This window comes from Leptodactylus fuscus, chromosome 10, assembly GCF_031893055.1.
Source record: "Leptodactylus fuscus isolate aLepFus1 chromosome 10, aLepFus1.hap2, whole genome shotgun sequence".
NCBI lineage: Eukaryota > Metazoa > Chordata > Amphibia > Anura > Leptodactylidae > Leptodactylus > Leptodactylus fuscus.
The window spans coordinates 43,922,523-43,943,756 of record NC_134274.1 but is presented as its reverse complement, the minus strand read 5'-3'; the positions used below and the strand labels follow the sequence as shown (position 1 = coordinate 43,943,756).

General features: G+C 38.5%; 1 protein-coding gene across 1 annotated transcript in view; it reads left to right on the top strand.

The window, feature by feature from the left end:
• Positions 1-21,234, top strand: part of CDH23 (cadherin related 23) — an 832,275-nt gene that overhangs the window by 373,858 nt on the left and 437,183 nt on the right. Inside the window, exons 10-11 of the mRNA XM_075257430.1 lie at positions 8,132-8,244; positions 15,053-15,241. Of these exons, the coding sequence (XP_075113531.1) occupies positions 8,132-8,244; positions 15,053-15,241 (302 nt within the window). The remainder of the gene's footprint in view (positions 1-8,131; positions 8,245-15,052; positions 15,242-21,234) is intronic.

The window sequence follows — 21,234 nt, the reverse complement described above, 5'->3', positions numbered from 1 at the left end:
AAAAACAGGGATAATGATGAACCGTATAATGCATGACCATCTGTAACGGATGTTGGCATCTGTCGTACGTCCATTAGCCACAGACAGCAATGTTCAACAAATAACAGACTCTTCCATCATAAATCCTTCAAAGGAACCAAAAGTCCTACACCCCACATCATCTCTGCCTACAAACTGGACCTATATGGATTTGATGAAAACGGATACTAATGGACAATAGAACAAATCTCGTTGAAATCAATGATATTTTTAATGGGTCATTGATGGATCAGTTATTGTCCATTGTTAACATTTTCTGATGGATGCAAACAATGGACACTAACAACGGTACTTTGAACTTCCCCGTATAATACTACGTTACTATGTTTTTGTTCATTCGCTTAAATTCCCATTTAGCTCAGGCTCTTCTTTCCCGGATTTGATCACCACCTTATTCCAGACTCTTGCCTGTGTCTATTGTTATCTTACTGGCTTCCATTGATTACCCCAGATTATGCTTGACTATATCATCTTCTCCACTGAGCTAATACCTCCAATTCAAGACTATCTCATGGACCTAACCTGGGGATTTAGAGCACCAACCTCCATATTCATGTATAGAGTTGAAGGGTATCTTATACTCAGCACCTACTGTACCTTTAGCCAACTGGGTGGATAAGATGAGCCACTGATAAAACCAGCAAAACAAATTGATATTTTGTTTCACTTCTTAACACCAGCTGTTATAGTCAAAAGTGCTTGCAAGCTGCAAAAGGTCTTGGACCTCCCTTTAGAAGGGTTTTTCTTCAGCATCTGCTTATATAATGGACAACTCAGTTCTTTGACTTCCTGCTCCTCTAGTCTGGTATTTCTCTATGCACTTCTATTCTAGTATGTTACTTTTCTAGTGATGGCCTGTCTTTACTAAGCAATTGAATTTGTTTCATTGATTTGTTCCATTTGCCTTTGACAAATCTGGAACTTATTGACTCAACGATACCAGTGGGGTTAATATGAAATTGGCAAGTAACAGAGTCCGTTTCTCCTTTTTTGTTAAAGATATCTTTGATAATCAAATATTGCCATCATAACTCATATTACACAGGTATATTACCTACAATATTCTGTAATCATTCTATATTTGTATTATGATAGTAATTTATATATAAATGTGTGTGTAGTATGAAAGAGGTTGTCTGGATGAAGATTATAAAGGAATAAGAAAAACATAAATAGGTAACTTCCTTCATTGATTTATTGCCTTTACTATTCGTATACTGCTTGGGTTCCCCAAAGGTCTCGGTTTCCTGTTTGCGATCACTGGTTGAGGCTAGTTACCAGTACAGCCAGTAAGGGCGGGTTCACACCTGCGCCTGGTCTCTGCTTTGCAGGTGTCCGTTTCCTGTCCGAGAAACTGGACAGGAGACGGAAACCGGTAGTCAGTTTTCAAACCCATTCATTTGAATAGGTAGGCAAAGTGTGTGCGCATGAGCATCTTCTGGTCTCCGCGGCGAAACTGTTGGACTTGCAGGACTTTGTGCCCGGTTAAAAGAAAACAGTTTCGCCGCGGAGACCAGAAGACGCTCACGGGTCGACACTGACTGACTGTTTTCCATCTCCTGTCGGCAGGAGACTGAAACCCACAAAGAGGAGACTGAGTGCTGGTGTGAACCCGCCCTGATTTGTAGAGTGGATATTTCCTGTCTGTTGAGTGAAACCAAGCAGTAGAGAACAGCAAGGAGAGCGATGTGGTGAGGGTGACTTTCTTAAACAAATATTACACCATACTTGGGATTTAAAAAAAAAATAAATTGGGGGGGGGGGGTTACATTAGACGGACAACCCTTGCAAATGCATAAGTGAAGTACTGCATTACAAACTGTGAAACAAGAATAATGCTTTAGGCTTTTTTTCACACTTTTTTGCATCCTGTTGAAAGATTTTCTAACTTTAAATCCAATACAGAAGGATGTCCATCTTTAGTGAGCATAGCCCATTGTGAAATCTTATTTGGCAATCTATGTTGAGTGCTGTAGCTAATAAGAGGTGATAAGCTACAGGCCGCCTGCACTTAAGTGTCACATTGTCCTCTTCATTGGCCAGTAACACGCTATACTGTGTTTAAGCATGTGTCCAATAATAGATAGGCTGTATATCTAAGCAAGAATTGCTTTGTGAATGAATATCATGAAGAAATAAAACTCAGGGGAAAAATAAATCAATGTCAGAGCAATCCTGATGAGAAAGAAATACCACTTTATTGATCTGAACTATGTGCGGATAAGCTACTTGATGAGATTAAGTGAGTAATCAGACTCATCAGGCGTTACTTTTTCTCTGTGTTGGGTTCCATGCCATTTATTTTGCTTGTGCGGGCAGCGGGCTCTTCTAGTTCAATAGTAGAAATGTTGGTGATTTTAATTTGTGGATAGTTAAAGCATTAGAACAGTGTATTTCCAGGTTCTCATGGAAACTCTGTAAATTGAAATCAAGAAGGACATTGATTTCATGCTTTCAGAGCCCAGGATGTCGCCTTTAATGTACAGGAGCGAGATTGATGGGGAGATGGCGGTAGAGAATTCTGGGCTTTCGCTAGCGCTCCGGAGCCGTCAATGATTAGCTATAGATAGATCTACAATTTTTATTTATTTTCTATACATGTATTAATGTTCATTCGTAATATTCATCTATGGGGGGCAGTTGTTAAATTTAAAAAAAAAAATTTGCTCAGGGAAAACTCTGGTGCTCAGAAAATTGTTTGCAATTTTTCTATTTTCATGTAGTATTCTAAAATGTTGTTCTAGAATAAATAAAAAGGGAATGCATTGCCTTTTTTAAAAAAAAAAATATTAAAATCATACACATTTTTTTCATATGTTTTTATATTCTGTTTGTAGACTTTTTTTTTTTTTTTTTTTTTTTTTTTTATTGTTTGTGATTATAGGTCTGCTATCTTACCTGAGCTGATTCTTTGCTTTTTTCGCAGCATTAAAGGGGCTCTATCATTGGGAAAAGTCATTTTAAACTAAGCACATACTTGCATAGCCATTAGAAAGGCTATTCCACATATACCTTTTGTATGTAAATAGCCTCAGTAGTTTTTCAATTAGCCCATTTTTATTCATATGCTCCCCGGAAGACTCATTGTGCACCCTCTGCTATTCTCTGCTTATGTGTGTGAGAGCAGATAGGTTGCTGATGATGATGATGATTCATCTCTTTGCTCTCTCACACATAGAAGAGAATAGCAGAGGGTGCATGATGAGACTTCTAGAGTGCATGGAGAAGCTAATTAGCATATGAATAAAAAAATGGACTCATTCAAAAACTACTAAGGCGATTTACATACAAAAGGTATGTGTGGAATAGCCTTTCTACTGGCTATGCAAGTATGTGCTTAGTTAAAAATTACTTTTCCCAATGATAGAGCCCCTTTAAGTAATATACTTCACAGAAATATCAAGGAGGCAATTAGAGATGGGCAAATCAGTTCATAATAAGCCGGGTTCATCCCAAATATTTCAAATAGTTTGGTCTTTAACTAAATGAACAACTACATCCTGTTTGTGAAAAATGTTTTATTAAGATCTTTTTTCGGGCTAGAGTTAAAGAGGACCTTTCACCACCTGGGGCACATGCAGTTTTATACACTGCTAGAAATCCGATACTGCACTGAATTCAGCATACTATTGGCTTTCACGTTCTGTACCCCCGGTGAAGAGCTATTGGTGCTGGTACCGTAGCTCTTCACAGTCAGAAGGGCGTTTCTGACAGTCAGGAATGCCCTTCTTCACAGCAACGCCTATTGCACTGTACTGTGAGAGTGGTGAGGAACGCCCCCCTCCTGATAGTACTCGTCCATCAAAACAAATCTCTAGCAACAATTGACTGAAGTATACTTATCGACGTCTATGAGAGAGATGATATGCTCCGCGCGGAGACGGAGTATAGATAAGCTGTAACATCATCTGTAGTAGATGCAATGATCGCTCTGTGGTAGTATCTATACCCTGTTTCCCGAAAATAAGACTCTTTTATATTAAATTCTTTTCCGAAATATATGACCTGTCTTATTTTCGGGGGATGTCTTATGCAGCATCTGGAGCAGGGGACAATCGGCAGTCATTCCGGCACTTCCTGCGCAACTACAACTTCCAGTTATAGGCGGTCCAGGAGGTGAAAGGGGGGGGTCTTGTTTTCGGGGAAACAGGGTAGAGATGTTAACTGCTATTGTAATATTGTCTGTGAGGTAAATGAGGTGACTGCAGCAAAGATAATCCCCTACAGAATTGGCACGTCTGAGTCTATTTTTAGGCTTAGCTGCCGGACTGAAAATTGCACGATTTATTGATTTTTAAATAAGGACAATGGCTTGGAAACTATTTTAAAAAGTCAAAAACTAATTCTTAAAAAATATGCTTTACTTTAAAGATTGGTTTACAAAATACAATTTTCTGTTGACCGTCTCCCTTTTAGAGCATGTACTTACATGTTTAATACTGTTACCCAGAACTACAATAACTTAAGAAAATGGTTTGCTCTGTATTCAGGTCACCAATGCCAATCATCAACTTCAATGGTAATCTGTATACAAATGGCAAGTGAATGCAAGTCAATTACATGTTAGACCCCCCCCCCCCGAGTTGATATTGATATTCTATTGTTAGGATGGGTACTCCATATTTTTACTCTGGAAAAAAATCTTTAACTTTACTGGAGCTGAACTAAAATAAACTAAAATAAATAAATTAACCTTGACCACTAACTAAATTTTCTACTATGTATACCTATAGTTGAAGAATGACTTAAAGATACGAGAAAAACTGTGCAACATAGTATCTTGAGAGCATCTAGCAACGTTGTAAGAAATGCTAGAGATCCTATTGCTGTTTGCTGCAAGCATTTTACACGCACAGTCCACTTAACCTCCGATATTTCAGAATGTCAGCAAAGCATTGAGCTGGTAGAACAACTGAATCATATTTATTACGTGCCATTGAAATAAGAGCAGTCTAAGGGAGTACATGATTTTATTATTCCTAATCATGGGCTTTATCTTCTTTATAACCCACAAGACGTCAAGGTGATTACATTTACATCATAATGTGATGGCTGATAATTAAAAGGTTTTCGTCTATTTTTAATTTTTTTTATTTTTTATACCTACTCAAGCTCAGCTTATAACAGTATACATAATGCAAAAGATCAAATCCAAGAGTTTTCCCATATGTACACTAATAATTTTTACCGATTCCAAATTCACTCCTAATAATAACTGGTGGTGTGACATAACATTCATGAAAGGTGCTCAATCTCATTCCTGAGATCCAGGTCAAAGGCAGATTTTAGGCCAGTGTTCCATGGGAAAACATGCAAGATAGCTTTCTTCTAGAGGAAAGAAATCTCATGCAACTTATAGGTAGCTATACAGAAAGTCTATGTCTAATCCTTAAATTTATTCGAATTGGTTAGGGCGGGATCTCTACTTTCAGGTTTCCGTCTTCTGCATGAGAAAATGGACAGGAAATGAAAACTGGTTTGCAAAGTGGCCGCCCGTGAGTGTCTTCTGGTCTCCGCGGCAAAACTTTTTAAATTTTTTTTAGTCGGACACAAAGGCGGACATGCAGGACTTTGTGTCGTGTCTGGTTAATAAAAATCAGTTTCACCGTGGAGACCAGAAGACACTTACAGGCAGACACTGACTGCTGGGTTTCCATCTCCTGTCGGCAGAACACGGAAACCAACAAAACTAGACTGGGCGCAGGTGTGAACCCGCCTTTTCACTGTCAACTGGACCTCTATACTGAATGGACAGACATCTGGGGGTACAGTTTCTCCTTCAGGAGAGCTGAATGAGTGCATAAAGAATTGTATAGGTCATGCTTTTCCTTTTGGAAAAATGCATGCAAATTAATAATAATAATAATAATAATAATAATAATAATAATATTATTTTATTATATTATTAGAAAGTTATGCCTCTAGCATCACATGGTAATAGGTAACTTTTTTTTTTCTTTGAAATATAGATAATTTACATAGTACTGACCAGGAGCAGTCACTGTGAAACAACTCTGCTGTCTATCCCATCAAGCTAAATATGAACCACCCCTCATTATACATCAAACTATTAATCTAGGTCTATAGGCGTCAAGTCAGGGCTCTTATAGACTTGCATTGTGAATTTTATCTCCTGTACATACGGGAAATACTGTATCCAACAAAGGGACAGAAAGGAGGTCAGTACTCTGGAGGGGAGCACATAACTTAACAAAAAAGCTAACTTATTCAACATTACATTACACACAGGTTAACTTTCAAATAAGCGTACAAATTTTTTTTTTTTATTGGCATTAAGAGTCTTAATTTTTCTGTAGGGGAGCTGCTATAGGCAATCTTAAAATATTTCAAGTTTTGACCCTAAATGGAAGTCTAACTTCACTATTAGATGTTGTACTGTCAATTTTCATTACAATGCAAAAAAACATAAATATGCTGTATATGTATTCTGTACATTGATTACATTATCATTTATGTCACCTTTCTTGTGTAAATGATGACAAAAAAAATAAGCCAGCAAAGACTGGATAGATTTTCAACAAGATGTAAGCACTTCCAGTCTTGTCATGGATTTTACACACTCTCTATTGGTGCAAGGGACATGAAGAACAGTGCATGATACCCCACAAATTCTTTTCTTGCTCAGCCATTCTATAGATTGGTGTGTTTGGGATCATCGTCCTTTTGCACAAGCGAGTTTAGACTAAGCTTTAGCTGTTGCATAGATGGTCTAACATTTGATTCTATAGTGTTTTGGTGTACAGAGGCATTTACAGTTGACTCAAAGATTTACAGATGCCATGGACCCATGACTGCAAAACAAGCCCAACTTATTACCTCTCCATTGCCATGCTTGGTTTTTGCCAAATGTGCCACTGGCCATCATGGACAAACACCTCTGCTTTGGTTTTGTCTGTCCAAACACATTATTCCAGAAGTCATATGGTTTGCTTAGATGCAGCTTTGCAAACTTAAGCTGTGCTGCCATGTTGTTTGTTTGTTTTTGTTTTTTTTTTGCTTTTTGGTTTTTTTTAGAAAGAGACTTTTTCCTGGAAACCTTCCTTTCATTCAAAGCATATTTGTTTAGTATTTTCTAATTGTATGGTCTTGAACGTAGACATTTACCTTGCTATTTGAGTCTACAGAGTGTGAGTTGTAGCTTTCGATTTATTTATTTAATTTTTTTGCAGTTTTGCTAAGCATTGCACAATCTGACCATGGCAAGATTGTCAACTGTATTGAAAGTGTTTTCTACTTGTGAATAGTCTTTCTCACTGTAGAATGATGGCCTTCAAATGGTTTGGAAATGACTTCATAATTATTTCCATATTGATAGCCAATGGCAAGGAAACTGCCAAGGCGTAAGGCTAGGGCTACATGGCAACATTGACATTGGCTCCCATTGCTCAACCAAAGGTTGCCATGTTGCCCTGTAACTCCTTCATGAATGTAAATGAATGGAGTCACATTCCAACCTTGTGAGTACTGCAGCTGTCATTTATAATGACAAAAAGCAGTGCTCACACTTGAAGTCACAGTCAAAGCATCCTTGGGGTTTCAATGGGATTCCATTAATTTACGTTAGTGAACGAATCGCAGTGCAACACAGCAATCTTTCAAAGGAGTCCCAGTCAAGTTCACCATGTAGAGCTAGCCTAAATTTTTACACACCGATCCTATAAATCCGATTTTAATTATATCAGAGAAGGTATACTTCATTTCTCTCTAGATAGTATGAAAGTAAAATTCAGTAAGTTATGTGGCTAAGATGACCTCAAAAGAGACAATGAGAAGAAGTAGGTAAGAGCCCCCACAGGTCGCCTATTAAGAAGTTCTATTCTACATTTTAATTCTTAAAATTCAAGAGGAGACGGTGTTACTTAATAAGCAAAACAACAGTGACCAGAATGTAGTGTAAGTCAATGCTGATGGAATATGAAAACATTCAATTGCATTTCCTTGTCCTTCTCAATTAATTGTGGCTTAATATGTCTCATACTGGTTACAGTCGACAAATGTAGAAAATAATTCTCTTATTTACCGTTAGCATTTTTGTGCATCCTTTCTAATAAGTCTAATTTCTTTACTATAGGTAACACCAATAGTATATTCGCCTTGGATTATATCAGTGGTGCTTTAACTCTGAATGGGCAGCTAGACCGAGAAAATCCTCTATACACATCGGGATTTATTCTAACAGTAAAGGTATTAAAAATCTTTATCTTTCTATGGTTTCTACAATTGTAAATTTATCCCTGCCATTACTATATATATATATATATATATATATATATATATATATATATATATATTATTTGTTGTTGTTTTTTTTTTTAATAAAGAGGAGTGTTACAGTACAGGCATCTGAATATTTAGAAAACATAACGTCCAAGGCATTATTCTAAAGCGATATTTTTAAAGCAATTTTATAATGTTTTTCAGGTAATTTTGATTTACTTTATATTGAAGTTCTATGGTTGGTTATTACACATTGTACTTTAGGGAATAAACCTATTCTGTTTGCATCAAGCATGCAATATCTTCAGTTGCAGATTTTCTGCAACAAATTCTGCCTCATTTGATGACACCTAATGGTTAAACTGTAACATTTGTTAACTGGTCTTTAGAAATTGATACTGAAACTATATATATAAAAAAAGGTTTTATTATGCAATGAATCCATCTTATTTGATAAAAGTAGAGTTGCCCTTTAACATAAGAACCAAGTATTTAGCAGTTTTTTTTTTTAAAGTTTTTGCTAAAATTGACTATTCGTGCATAATCCAAATTGGACAATAAAAACTGAGGCAGAAATAGGAGGTGAGACACTGAGCGCTCTGAGTGTAATACTTTAGTAAGATATATACTGTATATCAAGCTGGTCTCTCACCTGTTGGGGTTGTGTGAATCACAACACCTATAATGATATGTATATTGTAGGTAGATGAGGCCGGCAGCGGTTCAACCCGTTACACCCAGAGGGAGGAGACAATGGAAAGAAGCAGAGTGGACCTAAATCCACAGCAGGTATTGGCTCAGTGGTAGCCAATAGACAAGATAAGTGGGCAAATCTGGGTAAATAGTACTTTTATTGAAATGGATACAAAAGCAGTATAGCACGATGCATTTCGGGCTTTTCCAGAGCCCTTTCTTAATTGTAAAAAGTGCAAAAACGTCTGGCCCGACGTGACCTGTAATTGTTTTTGCCCTGGAGAAAGGGCTCTTGAAAAGCCCGAAACGCGTCGTGCTATACTGCTTTGGTTTCCATTTCAATAAAAGTACTATTTACCCAGATTTGTCCACCTATCCTGTCTATTGGCTACCAGTGAGCGCAGAATCCCTGCCATGGATTTAGATCCACTCTGCTTCTTTCCAAAAAAAACCTGAGTGGAGAGAAAAGAAATTCTGCACCTTTAAAGTAATATTTTACATGTTACTGATAAATATACTGTATTAGTCTTTGTATGTGGGTGCTGATCTCCGGGTTTGGTTGTGTTGAAATAAGTTAGAATTCAATTGCGGGCTTGAGGAGTCTGTGGGCTCAGTGACTTCAAAGATTCTGAAGCTAGCACAGTCGGTACTATTCCGTTATCGGGCCAGCAGCAGCGCAGTTCAGCAGCAGCTTTCGGGACAGCAGTTCAGCAGCGGGAATTACAATGACATCCGAGGACTGCTGGCCCGATGCTTGTGCCCAGTAACCAGTACATCGATGACCCCCCTCCCCCATCCTTCTCCTCCTGCCAGTGCTGCCCCCCAGCTCTCCTTACATCTTCCCCGTACCCTCTCCCCGCCACACGACTAGGCCTCACCTCAGCGCTAGTACCGAGACCGAAAGGAAAGACACCGGGGCTCAATCCAGGCCCTGACAAGAAACACGCCGACTATAGGAACGGTGAGCTACAGCGAGCCGGAGGGACAAACTTTCTGCAGCGTCCGGCGGCTATCTAGTAGCATTCATTGCTCAAGATTTACGGTGAGGCCTATTACAGGGAGAGGGTACGGGGCAGATGTAAGAAGAGCTGGGGGGCAGCACTGGAAGGAAGAGGAGGATGAGGGCATCGATCGATGTACTGCCTACTACACACAAGCACGGCCTCTATCATCGGGCCAGCATCGGCTTAGTCATGTGGCGGGGAGAGGGTACGGGGTAGATGTAAGGAGAGCTGGGGGGCAGCACTGGAAGGAGGAGGAGATGGAGGGGGGGTCATTGATGTACTGGCTACTGGGCACAAGCATCGGGCCAGCAGTCCTCGGATGTCATTGTAATTCCCGCTGCTGAACTGAACTGCTGTCCCGAAAGCTGGTGCTGAAATGCGCTGCTGCTGGCCCGATAACGGAATAGTACCGCACAGTCTTTAGAATTAATCTGTAAAAAAAAACAAAGGCTTCAATTCTTTGTATTTCATCTATTATAAAAGAAAATAATAAAAATAATACAAAGTATATCCTTATGCTGGGGGAAGACTCTGTTACATAGTAAAAACATGTTTAAAATATTTGTACACCTTACAATATAAATGGTATTGGAAAAATCCACTAAAGACACAAACAATAGTTCTATTATTTGTTATAGATATTAAAATAAGACACATACAGTCATTGTAATGAATAGTATATTCTCCAGAAAGTGAGAATGATTGCCACGGTAGAGATAGTCAAAGTATAAAATAGAACTTAGATGAAGTTATTGGCGTCTTCCAATCCTTACCCAAATACTATACCTTTAGGTAGACCTAAACAACATAAAGAAACATTGTGTATTCATATGTTACCAAACATAAACAATCCTTAAATGAGAATATAAAAGGAAAATCCTTATCAGTAAATGAAATACACAAACCTTTGACAACTGTAAAGGAACGGTACAGAAGAATCCAATTACAAGTATAGGGACAGAACATTCATGTCGAGTTGAGACGGAGGGCTTCTTGGGCCCCGTTAATACACCTGTATCGGTAAGACAGGCATCATTTGGAAATATAGTGGTGAAATCCAATCTAAGTTACTTTAGAGAACAATTCACAAATCAAAGAGACAGTTAAAACGTTCAATCTGTCCAGTTATTTATTGAAAGAAGATGAGATTGCAGTACAATCTAAGACCAACTTAAAGTGCGGATGAATTTCAGTTACAGGATGTCTTGATTTGAGCCAGTACATCCAAAAAATGATGATATAACATACATTACATTTTGTGATAAAATAATTCTATTCTAAAGAAGGCTCCTCGAAATGTCAATGAGTTTGTGAAGGAAGCCGGATATGAATTACCATAGAGGAAATATTTGGAAACTTTTCTTAGTTTGGTAGCTAATAATTTCAAATCAATAACTTAGGATGAATAATCAAATTTAGAAAATCTTAAGAAGCAAGAACTAAGATATCTCATTGAAGATACTCATTCTTATTCAGTATATACAAAGGGAAGAAAGGAGTTTTTTCTGTCCTAAAAACTCAAATTTTTACCAAATACCCAAGGTTCACAGGATCACAAACTCCATGTGGATGTCGGGCTGTGTCAGGTATAGGGTCATCTGTCCCACTTCTTGGAGATTTAGCTTCAAGACTTAGTCATCAAGTCATCCTTTTAATTTGAAGATTCAATCAGACATACCAAATTAAAAAAATGGAAAAAGTTGCACAAAGGTTTGCTTTTTTAAATGTTAGACATCACAGCATTATATTGGAGCAATTGGCATGAGCCTCATGGAGTTTTTTGCCTTCCCCTGGATCAACACTGTAAGGATTGTAGGGTTATAGGTTGGACTTAATGGACTAATGTCTTTATCCAACCTCATCTACTATGTAACTATGTATATTATAACATTGATCATGACCTAGTGCTAATCACTACAGCCCATTATTTGATTCAGGAAAACACAGGTAGCTCTAGATCATATACAATTGTTGTGTAACAGTTTAAAACTTATGCTCACATGTATTAATTTCACCTTTGAAAGGGGAAATGTTCCACTGATTCAGAAGGTGCAGAAATGGAGACTTAAATCATGATGAGTTTTGCCAATCTTTAGGAGATGTGGAGAACTGAGTCCCTATTAATCCTACAGGGACATGACTATTTTGGAAATATAAAGTTCCACTGTCACTAGAGTCCAAGTGGTAAGGCACTATATAGCTTTTGAGCTTCATTGGGAAAAGTCATTTTTAGCTAAGCACATACTTGCATAGCCTTTAGAAAAGCTATTCCACACATATCTTTTGTATGTAAATCGCGCCAGTAGTTTTTGAATCAGTTTGTTTTTATCAATATGCTAATTAGGCTCTAGTGTATACTCCAGAAGTGTCTGTGAGCACCATCTGCTATGCTCTGTGTGTGAGAGCAGAGAGATGAGTCGTCAGCAGTAGCAGCCAACTACTGAGGTGATTTACATACAAAAGGTATGCGTGGAATAGCCTTTCTAAAGGCTATGCAAGTATGTGCTTAGCTAAAAATTGCTTTTCCCAATGATAGAGCCCCTTTAATAGTGCACTTTAAATTGTAAATTTTAAGTCAATTTTAGTCACTATAGATGAATATGAAGAAAATCTCTACATACAGGAAGTAAGCAAAATACTAGTTTAAAGATGACCCCAGAATTAGGTCAGCTTGCTTTTAAAAGCTATATTATGAAAACCCAAGGTGAAATTGGGCCACCCTTAGTTCAGGGAACAATGTTAACAAATGCTTTGGGGCACCTATAGATTGTTTGTGGTTTCTACATGTGTGAAATATAAAAAAAATAATTTGATCTGTTACTGACCTTAAACTACATAGATGTACTGAGCCTTTTCTTAATTGATAGGTAGTGGTATTTAGAAATTATAGCCTTTATTTTTAGAAGTGCAACAAAGCCATTCAATATTCTTAACTTGTATTATAGCCTTTGCCCATCATGACCAACACACTGCTTTGGGATTTGTTTTATACCAGGTTTGGTTACTAACCAAGCCTTATTTTGGACTTCTACTATCCCCTCTAAATGCTTACCTATATATACAATGATACTATCAACCCCTTGTAGATTTTGTTTTGCCACTGTACTTTGGTAATTAACGCTTTAACCATTGTCCAAGCCGTGTTATGTCTAAGTCTTGTCTTAAACTTAGTACATCTTCTATGACAATGAACCAGTTCCTGGACAGTGTAATGTCCATGACCATGAACTTTAGAATTCACAATATGCACAGTCCAGTCACATTAATGTGACCACCTGTCAAAATCCAGAATAACCACCTTTCACAGAGCGGACCGCTGCGAGATGTGCAGGAAGAGAGGGGATGTTGTGATGATGTCACTGGGGTGTTGAGCCATGCCGACTCCAGTGCCGTGGCCAGCTGCGCTAGGTTACATGGTTGAGCATACATGGTGTTAAAACCCGATCGAGGTGATCTGACAGATTCTCGATTGGGTTCAAGTCCGAGGAATTTGCTGGCCAAGGGAGTATGGTAAACTCATCCTGGTGCTCCTTAAACCACGCAGGTACACTGTGAGCTTTATGACATGTCGCATTGTCCTGCTGGTAGGTGCCATCATCCTGAGGAAAAACAATTCGCATGCAGGAGTGAACATGGTCCGCAAGGATAGATGCATACTTGTGTTGATCCATCGTGCCTTCCACAATGATGAGTGCACCCACATGTCTGATGACACGTGCCTTCTGCCATTGGTTATTTAACGTTGACATCAAAAGTAGGCGGTGATCACATTAATATGACTGGACTGTGTATGACAAAGAAACCTATTTAACGTGGCTACAGTGGCTGTTTCCAATAGTGAAGTCATCAATATCGGAGAGTGTGTAGGACAAGGGTCCATGACTGGCATTCTCTGTGCCACCTGTGACCCAAGGTTTTAGACAAGAGATTGTGTACACGGGGTCTGAGGACGTCTGAAGAAAGATTATTTTGCACATGAGAAGAAAAATAAACTATACACTTGGAGAACTGTAGTCCATATTGAGAGAGCACTGAAGCATGAAGGCACTTAATCACTGTTCCACTTGCATTGCAAGAACTGTTCTAGCTTACCCCTGTAGCCGATTTGCAAGCCTTTAATTAAAATCAATAAGAGTCTAGTCTGTTACTTAAAATCATTCTGAGTTGTACTTGGTATAGGAAATGTGGAGCCGGGTACAAATCAGCAGCTTTTTAGCAGTCCTATTGATTAGGCCAATCCCAGGCTGTGCCAAAGGTGTAGAGATCATTTTTCAGTTCTACAAGGGGCGCAAGTCTTGTAGAGCTGGAAAGTGACACATAATTACAGTACTTGACCTCTGATAAGATTCGCTCAATACCCCATTATCATCATAGTGGTACTTGAGGTTCCTAGGTCTTTCATTTTCCTTGTTTAATTGAAATAAGGGAATATAAGGAACTGTATCTCCTTCAATAGAACAGAACATGCTGTATTGTGACATAAAGCAACAGGAGCATCCTATTAAAGACCTTTCTCCTTATGAAGTTGTCGCGGTCATTGACAAGGTCTCATCTACGCAAAGATCAATTTGTCAGCTCAACAGTGGGAACAGTTTTGTCCTTTTTCTGCTCTGAATTTTCTTTTTCAAAAAATATAAACATCTTTAGCCAATATCTTGCCATACAAAAAAAACTGTCTGGAAAACAAAGGATTTAAATTCTTAATTTTTCAATCGGGAGTGGACTTTTTTTTGTTTTTGTACATTTTGTGTACTTTAGTGTGAAAATTTCAGGGCATGAACATGTTACCAATAAAATATAATTCGTCTTAGTTCTTGAAATAGTCACCTATAGTATGTTGATAGTAAGTTGCCTTGTAAAGTAGAGATAAGCGAGTGGTATTCAATTGAATACCTCGCCGCCATAGGAATGCGTGTAAGTGGCCGAACGCTAAGACGTTAATCGCATCAAATATTCAATGTGCTTAACCCCTTGGTGTTCGGCCGCTTACACGGTGGTGGCGAGGTATTCGATTGAATACTATTGGCTCATCTCTAATTCTATTGTTTTTTAATTTTATTAAAATTTACTATTTTAAGGGCACTGAATTGCTGGATGACCGAAGTCCTTCTGATGCTACTGTGAAAACCACATTCAACATTCTAGTGATTGACATCAATGACAACGCTCCACAGTTTAATAGCTCGGAGTATATGGTCAGCATTCCAGAATTGGCACAACTTGGTTTTGCTCTGCCTCTATATATTCAAGTGCAAGATAAAGATGAGGTAAGAGCTAACAAATATAGAGAGTTTTTAAAGACCTGTTTGATCAAAGTGGCTGTCAATGCCATGGTTATATGGCGGACCACAGGTAAATGACACTGATTCACTGGTGACTCAGTGGTTAGCACTGTTGCCTTCCAAGAGTCCTGTGTTCAATGTTTACTAAGGGCAAAACCTGCATTAAGTTTGTATTTTCTTTCTCATTCTCATTTTATTTAATTTTACAAATTTTTACAAATTTTAATTTTACAAATTTTTACAAGTAAGTTCACAGTAATAATAAAAAAGGAAAGTAAGTTTGTGTGTTCTGTCTATGATTGCAAGGATTTTTTAGGCACCCTGGATTCCATCAAATCCCTGAAGGTATGCAACAGATTTGTGTAAATTGGTCTTGCAGAAATCCAAGTGGATTTGGTAGAAACCTCCTTATTTTGATTCATCAAACTTTACAGAAAATGTTGTTTTGTTAGGGGTAATGGGAACATTTCATTAAAATATAACAAAGCTAATATGTCTATAAACATTGCCTCAATGATTTGCCATAAGAATTTCTTACTTGTTGTTAGGTCAATGGACATTAGTCACCTGATCCTGCTGATTTTTTGATCTTATGTTTACAGTGACCTCCTATCTCTTCTCTGAAAGATGATTTTTTTGGGAAAACTGGATTGGGCATACTTTATTTTATTATAAACCCCCCCCCCCCACCCCAAGAGGTATTAGAGGTTTGCTGCTATGATCTAGGCATGTGAACGATTTTAGAGATATTAGGTCTACGTCATTGCTTCACTTTTCTCTTGACCCTACAAGCAGGTGCATGCTAAGCCAAATTGAGCACTGAATAGTTTATGGTAGGATACTATTTTGTCCGGCTATGGAGTGCAAACAACTATAGATGAGCGACTAATATTCGATCGAATACCTCCCCTGCATAGTTATTGGTGTAAAAAAGCGCTAGGGAAGTTGGGAGGGGAATCAAATTTTTTCCGCGTTTACCGTGTGGTATTCGTCCGAGTACACCAATAACTATGCAGGGGAGGTATTCGATCGAATACTACTATTCGATTGAATACTACATTTCTAGATGTAGTCTACATTTTGTGCTTGAATGTGAAATGATGGAGGTCGGAGTTTCCTCCCGTACCACATTGCCTTCTAGTTTATACTTTACTGAATGTCATCTTATTTAATTCTAATAATTTGGTAAATATAATACTACAAAATTTGTTCTAGTTTACTAGTTTTGTTCCTCTATTATGTCACTATAGCTATTATACTGTTTTTCGAGTATCTCGTGCTGCACTCTCTTCTTTTTCCATCCTTCTGAGCACGATAGATAAGTAATTACACAAGACACATTTTATTATACACCGCGTCTGTATAGTCTTTTCCAATCTTTCTTGTATTCCATGTGGGCCCTACTTCAGTTTTCTCATATACAGTTATCTCCTCGTTCATACCCTCTGTGGCTTTGGTCTACTTAGAGGCTTTGGTGGACAGACAGTGTTTTCAAGCTCAAGGATCCCCACTGGTTTGCTTCCTGTCCCTTTCATTTTGTTGCCCCGCCACCCTGTAGAGTCGTATTGGGAGGTTTAGATATCAAGTTGTAAATTTCAAGATAGAGACCCGAGCCGGGATCTATTTTTACCAACAATATCATTTTTGGTTTTAATCAACACTTGAGGCTTAATATGACAAGAGTGATTTGTCTCAGGTAGAGAAAGAAGAATAAGAATGTAAGACAAGTAATAAGGGAGATGTACAGAAACATCAGTATCACCAGCCTGTTCCGTTTTTATTTATATTACAGTGAAAATGAATCCTTGAGGATTGCATTTTGGTACGTAACCCTTCTTTAGAAAGTGGTGCGCTTATACAAACACAGCTACTACGTTTCCAGTGTACTCTCAGTATATAGTGTTGGGTATGGTTTATATTGTGACTCTCATAAATAATGTTCAAGTGTTGCAGGAAGAAGTGAACAGCATTCACATTCCTCCCAGGTATTTTCTAGAATGACCTGTCGACTTCCAGCGAAACTTGAGGGCTAATTGCTCTAATTAATTTGACTGGAACATGTGGCAGGAGCTCTGAGTAGATGTCACAAATCCCGATCTCAACAGGCTGCTTATGCCATTCAGCTCTTATTATTTTAGCGGCCATTGTTTAAAATTCAAGCGACTTTTTTTGGAACGGGTAAAAAGGAAATCAACATGGACATAGTGGCAATTTGTTTTATTCTCTTGATCGTAAATGCAATATTTTGTAATATTGCATTGTGTTTTATGTTTTTTTGTTTCCTCTTATGTGCAGAATTCTGGCGGATCAGAATTTGTGGTGTCTTGTGCTGTAGAAAAAATAAAATAAAATATGGAAGTCCAATCCTCCATTGCTTCCTTTTTACAGATTTTGTGAGATTCTCTACTTAATAAATATCTGTTGTTTCAAGTGACGTTTGAGAACAGTTCTCCATGTGTTGATATGAGGAATGACACTGTTTTTGAATTTTTAGATGACTTTTATGCAGAATTTTTCCTCTCTACAGAGAATAAACAGGATTTTTCCTGAGCTACTGAGTGGGATATATCCTATACACATCAAAATGGTGCTCCTTTCCTTTTGCTAACAAAGACTAGCATAATCCAGATGAATAGTGGGCAAAATTTTCAGGCAAGTCCATACCCTACTTCTTTGGACTTGATATATTCCTCATTACTCCTTTTCAGCAAGCAAAGTCTCGGTCAATCCTTTTGTTTTACTGAATGTGAGAGACACATAAAGTGCCCACGTCACCTATACAATGAGCTTGCCACTGGTGGATGTGATAGCATTTTGTCAGGTCCAGGAAATATGTCCACTCATCCGGGACTCTGTTGGCAAAAGTCTCACAGCTGTTAAAGGAGAGTTGTAAAGTATGGTACTCCCACAAGCACAACAATGATGTATGCTTAAGCCACTTAGTCAATTGAAGATCTGATAGTGTCACAGGCCACCACCTCTGTATTAACATTGTACAAACAAGCTGGAAGATAATTCAGTACTACTGACTTTTAAAAGCCAAATCCAGCCAATTTATTTCCTTATTACCATTTTTTGACAAGGAAATAAATTGGTTGGATTTAGCTTTCATATGTCAGTAGCACTGATTTTCATTCCAATTTCTAAGGGCTAGTTCACACGTGGCATAGGATGACGTATTCTGGTCCTGATTTTGACGCGGGAAGCGTGTTAGAATAGGACCAAAATGAATGGGCCTAGTCTGGAGGATGCTGTCTCGAGGCGGACGCCAGAGCTGGATCAGCTGTGGAATCCGCCTGAAGAAAGGGCAGCTCGCTTCTTTTTTCCGTGAGCGGGAACAAACCGCTCATATAGGGTTGAGCGATCGGAATTCCGACCCCGATCTTTTCCATCAGGATTGAGGTCAGAGGTTATCTCAAGATTGGCTCAACCCTATTCATGTATATATCATGAATAGGGTTGAGCGATCGGGAAAGATCAGATCCTGATCGGCGATTGAGCAAATTCAATGATCGGTTGGAAAATTATCAGAAATCGGATTTTAAAATTGATCCTGAAATCTCAAGATCAGCTCAACCCTACGCTTGCGGAAAAAAGGAAGCTAGCGGTCTACATAGACCTCTATTGTGAGGGGGCGGATTCTGAGTTAAAATTTCTCCCCCTCTTGCCCCGTGTGAATGAGCCCTAATTGTGATATAAAGTACTTAAAGTTAGTTAACAGGAAATTTCATCTCTAGATCTCCCAGAAGCAGCAACATAGGACATTATTCAAGAGTACTGAACCATGTAGCACGGGGGAGTGGGAGGAATAAATTACTTACTGTAATCTATAGCAATAACTGTGTGTGTATGTGTGTTTCTTACTCTCTAAATGCTTCCTTCTCCCCCTGTCCTCTCCACTCCACCTGTATTCTACACAAATGTAATTAGAACAGATCCTGTGCACGACACTCATTAGCTATTATATGATTGCCTCAGCAACTGTTCTGCCCATCGTGTAGTTGTTTCTCTGAGCCAATTGTCAGATAAGGCTGAGAGTAGTCACAGAAAATGTTGTTAAACAGATAGTTTTAGTCTCGTAAAAATTAAAAAATAGTAAAAGAAGTAATAATCATATTTCTGCTCCCTGCTGTTCGTATTTTGCCATCACTTGGTCCTCTGCTGGTCTTTAATGACGATTAGAGATGAGCGATTACTATTCGAACCTCCCGTTTCGAATAGCATGCACCCATAGGAATGAATGGAAGCGGCCGGCACGCTGACTTTGCCGGCGGCCGGCTGCTTAACCCCCACGTGCCGGCTTTGTCTATTCATTCCTATGGGTGTGTGCTACTCTAAATGTGAGGTTCGAATATTACTCGCTCATCTCTGACGATGTCTTGACATGTACGTATTAGGACATAATTGATAGACACAAGGAGAGGCCAACGTGAGATAGTGAGCAACTGAAATGGGAGAAGCGAAGGACCAATAAGATCATCATTACAGTTTTGATTATTTTATACTGTTCTATGTGTTTTTTGAAAACCCTTTAGCATTACAAAAGTCCCATCTACTTCATTGTAACTGTGAACTATCCAGTTCTGCTCTTTATTAATAGCAGAGTTTAAAAATCTCTGTTCTCTGTTTAGTAAAGGAATAGGGTTGAGCGATCAGAAAAGATCGGATTCCAATAGGCGATGGAGTAAAATTCACGATCGCGAGCAGAATTCCGATCCCAATCTTTCCCGGCAGTATCAAGGTCAGAGGTTATCTCAAGATGGGCACAACCCTATTCATGTATGTATCATTAACAGGGCTGAGCGATTGGGAAAGATCGGATACCGATCGGGGATCGAGCAAATTTCATGATCGCGATTGGGATTGGCTGGAAAATGATTGGAAATCTTTCTTTCTTTCAAATTCTCTTTTTATTGAAGGAAATCTGATTTTAAAATCAATCCTGAAATCGATCGGCTGAACCCTATAAAGGAACCTGCAAAGCCCAGGTTTTATAAATGGGTCTCTAAGAAGCCTGGAGCATCAGAGCATTACTTAAATAAAAATGGCAAAGTTCCCTCAGTCATAGGCGGAGGTTTCCTTTACATCCTTCTGTATTTTAGCATAATTTAAATTGACCCAATGATAGGAACATGCTCATGATTTTACCCAGGAAAGCAGCAAGTGAGTTGTTGCACAGAAATTACTTATCTTTTATAGAAGCAAGGGAAAGGGCAGATATGGGGAAATTAGTAATACAGGGAATGATCCAGCAAATTGGCCATAAAGATAGAGAATCAATCGTGTGGAGAAGAGATAAGCTGAAGTTAGTCTGTCTCAAATTGATCCTGTCTGTAACAGCAAGAATGGAATTGAACAAAAAAAACTGTTAAGATAATTTAAATAGAGATTAGAAGGAAATGGTATAGACCTGTAATGTGCAAATGGACAGAGATAACTGCAAAGAAAATATGATAGTGTAAAAAAGTTCAAGAACTCTGACTCTTATAGCAACTATTCATGCACTGTTAAAAATGCTGAAAAAGAAAGCCATCCATCTAGTCCTTACCTAGGACTGTTGCTGTCCTATAGCCCTCTCAGTAGCATACTGATTTGTTCTTAGCTTAGAATAGGGCTCACTAAACTCTGTGAGCCGGATCATTGGTGATGGGGGGCCTTGCAGTGACAATAAGGAAATGGAGCCCAGGCGTGAGGACAGTGGTGCCTAAATGTCATCACTGGGTAGTTTGTTAAATAATCTACCCAGTTTATTTTATGGGAGCATTGGCTGTTTGAGATGCTGTAGACTGCCTATCTTTGTTCAGTATAGATAAGAGTTAGGGTTCTAGGGGTTGTGGGGAAGGTAGCTCGGTAGCCGCAGTGGAGTGGACCCAAAAAATAATTAGGAGACAGATTTATTTAGAAAAAAAAAAAAACAGGAAATTGAATAAACCTTGACTTCAGGCACAGAATAAGCAAAACAAAATACAGCCTTAGCT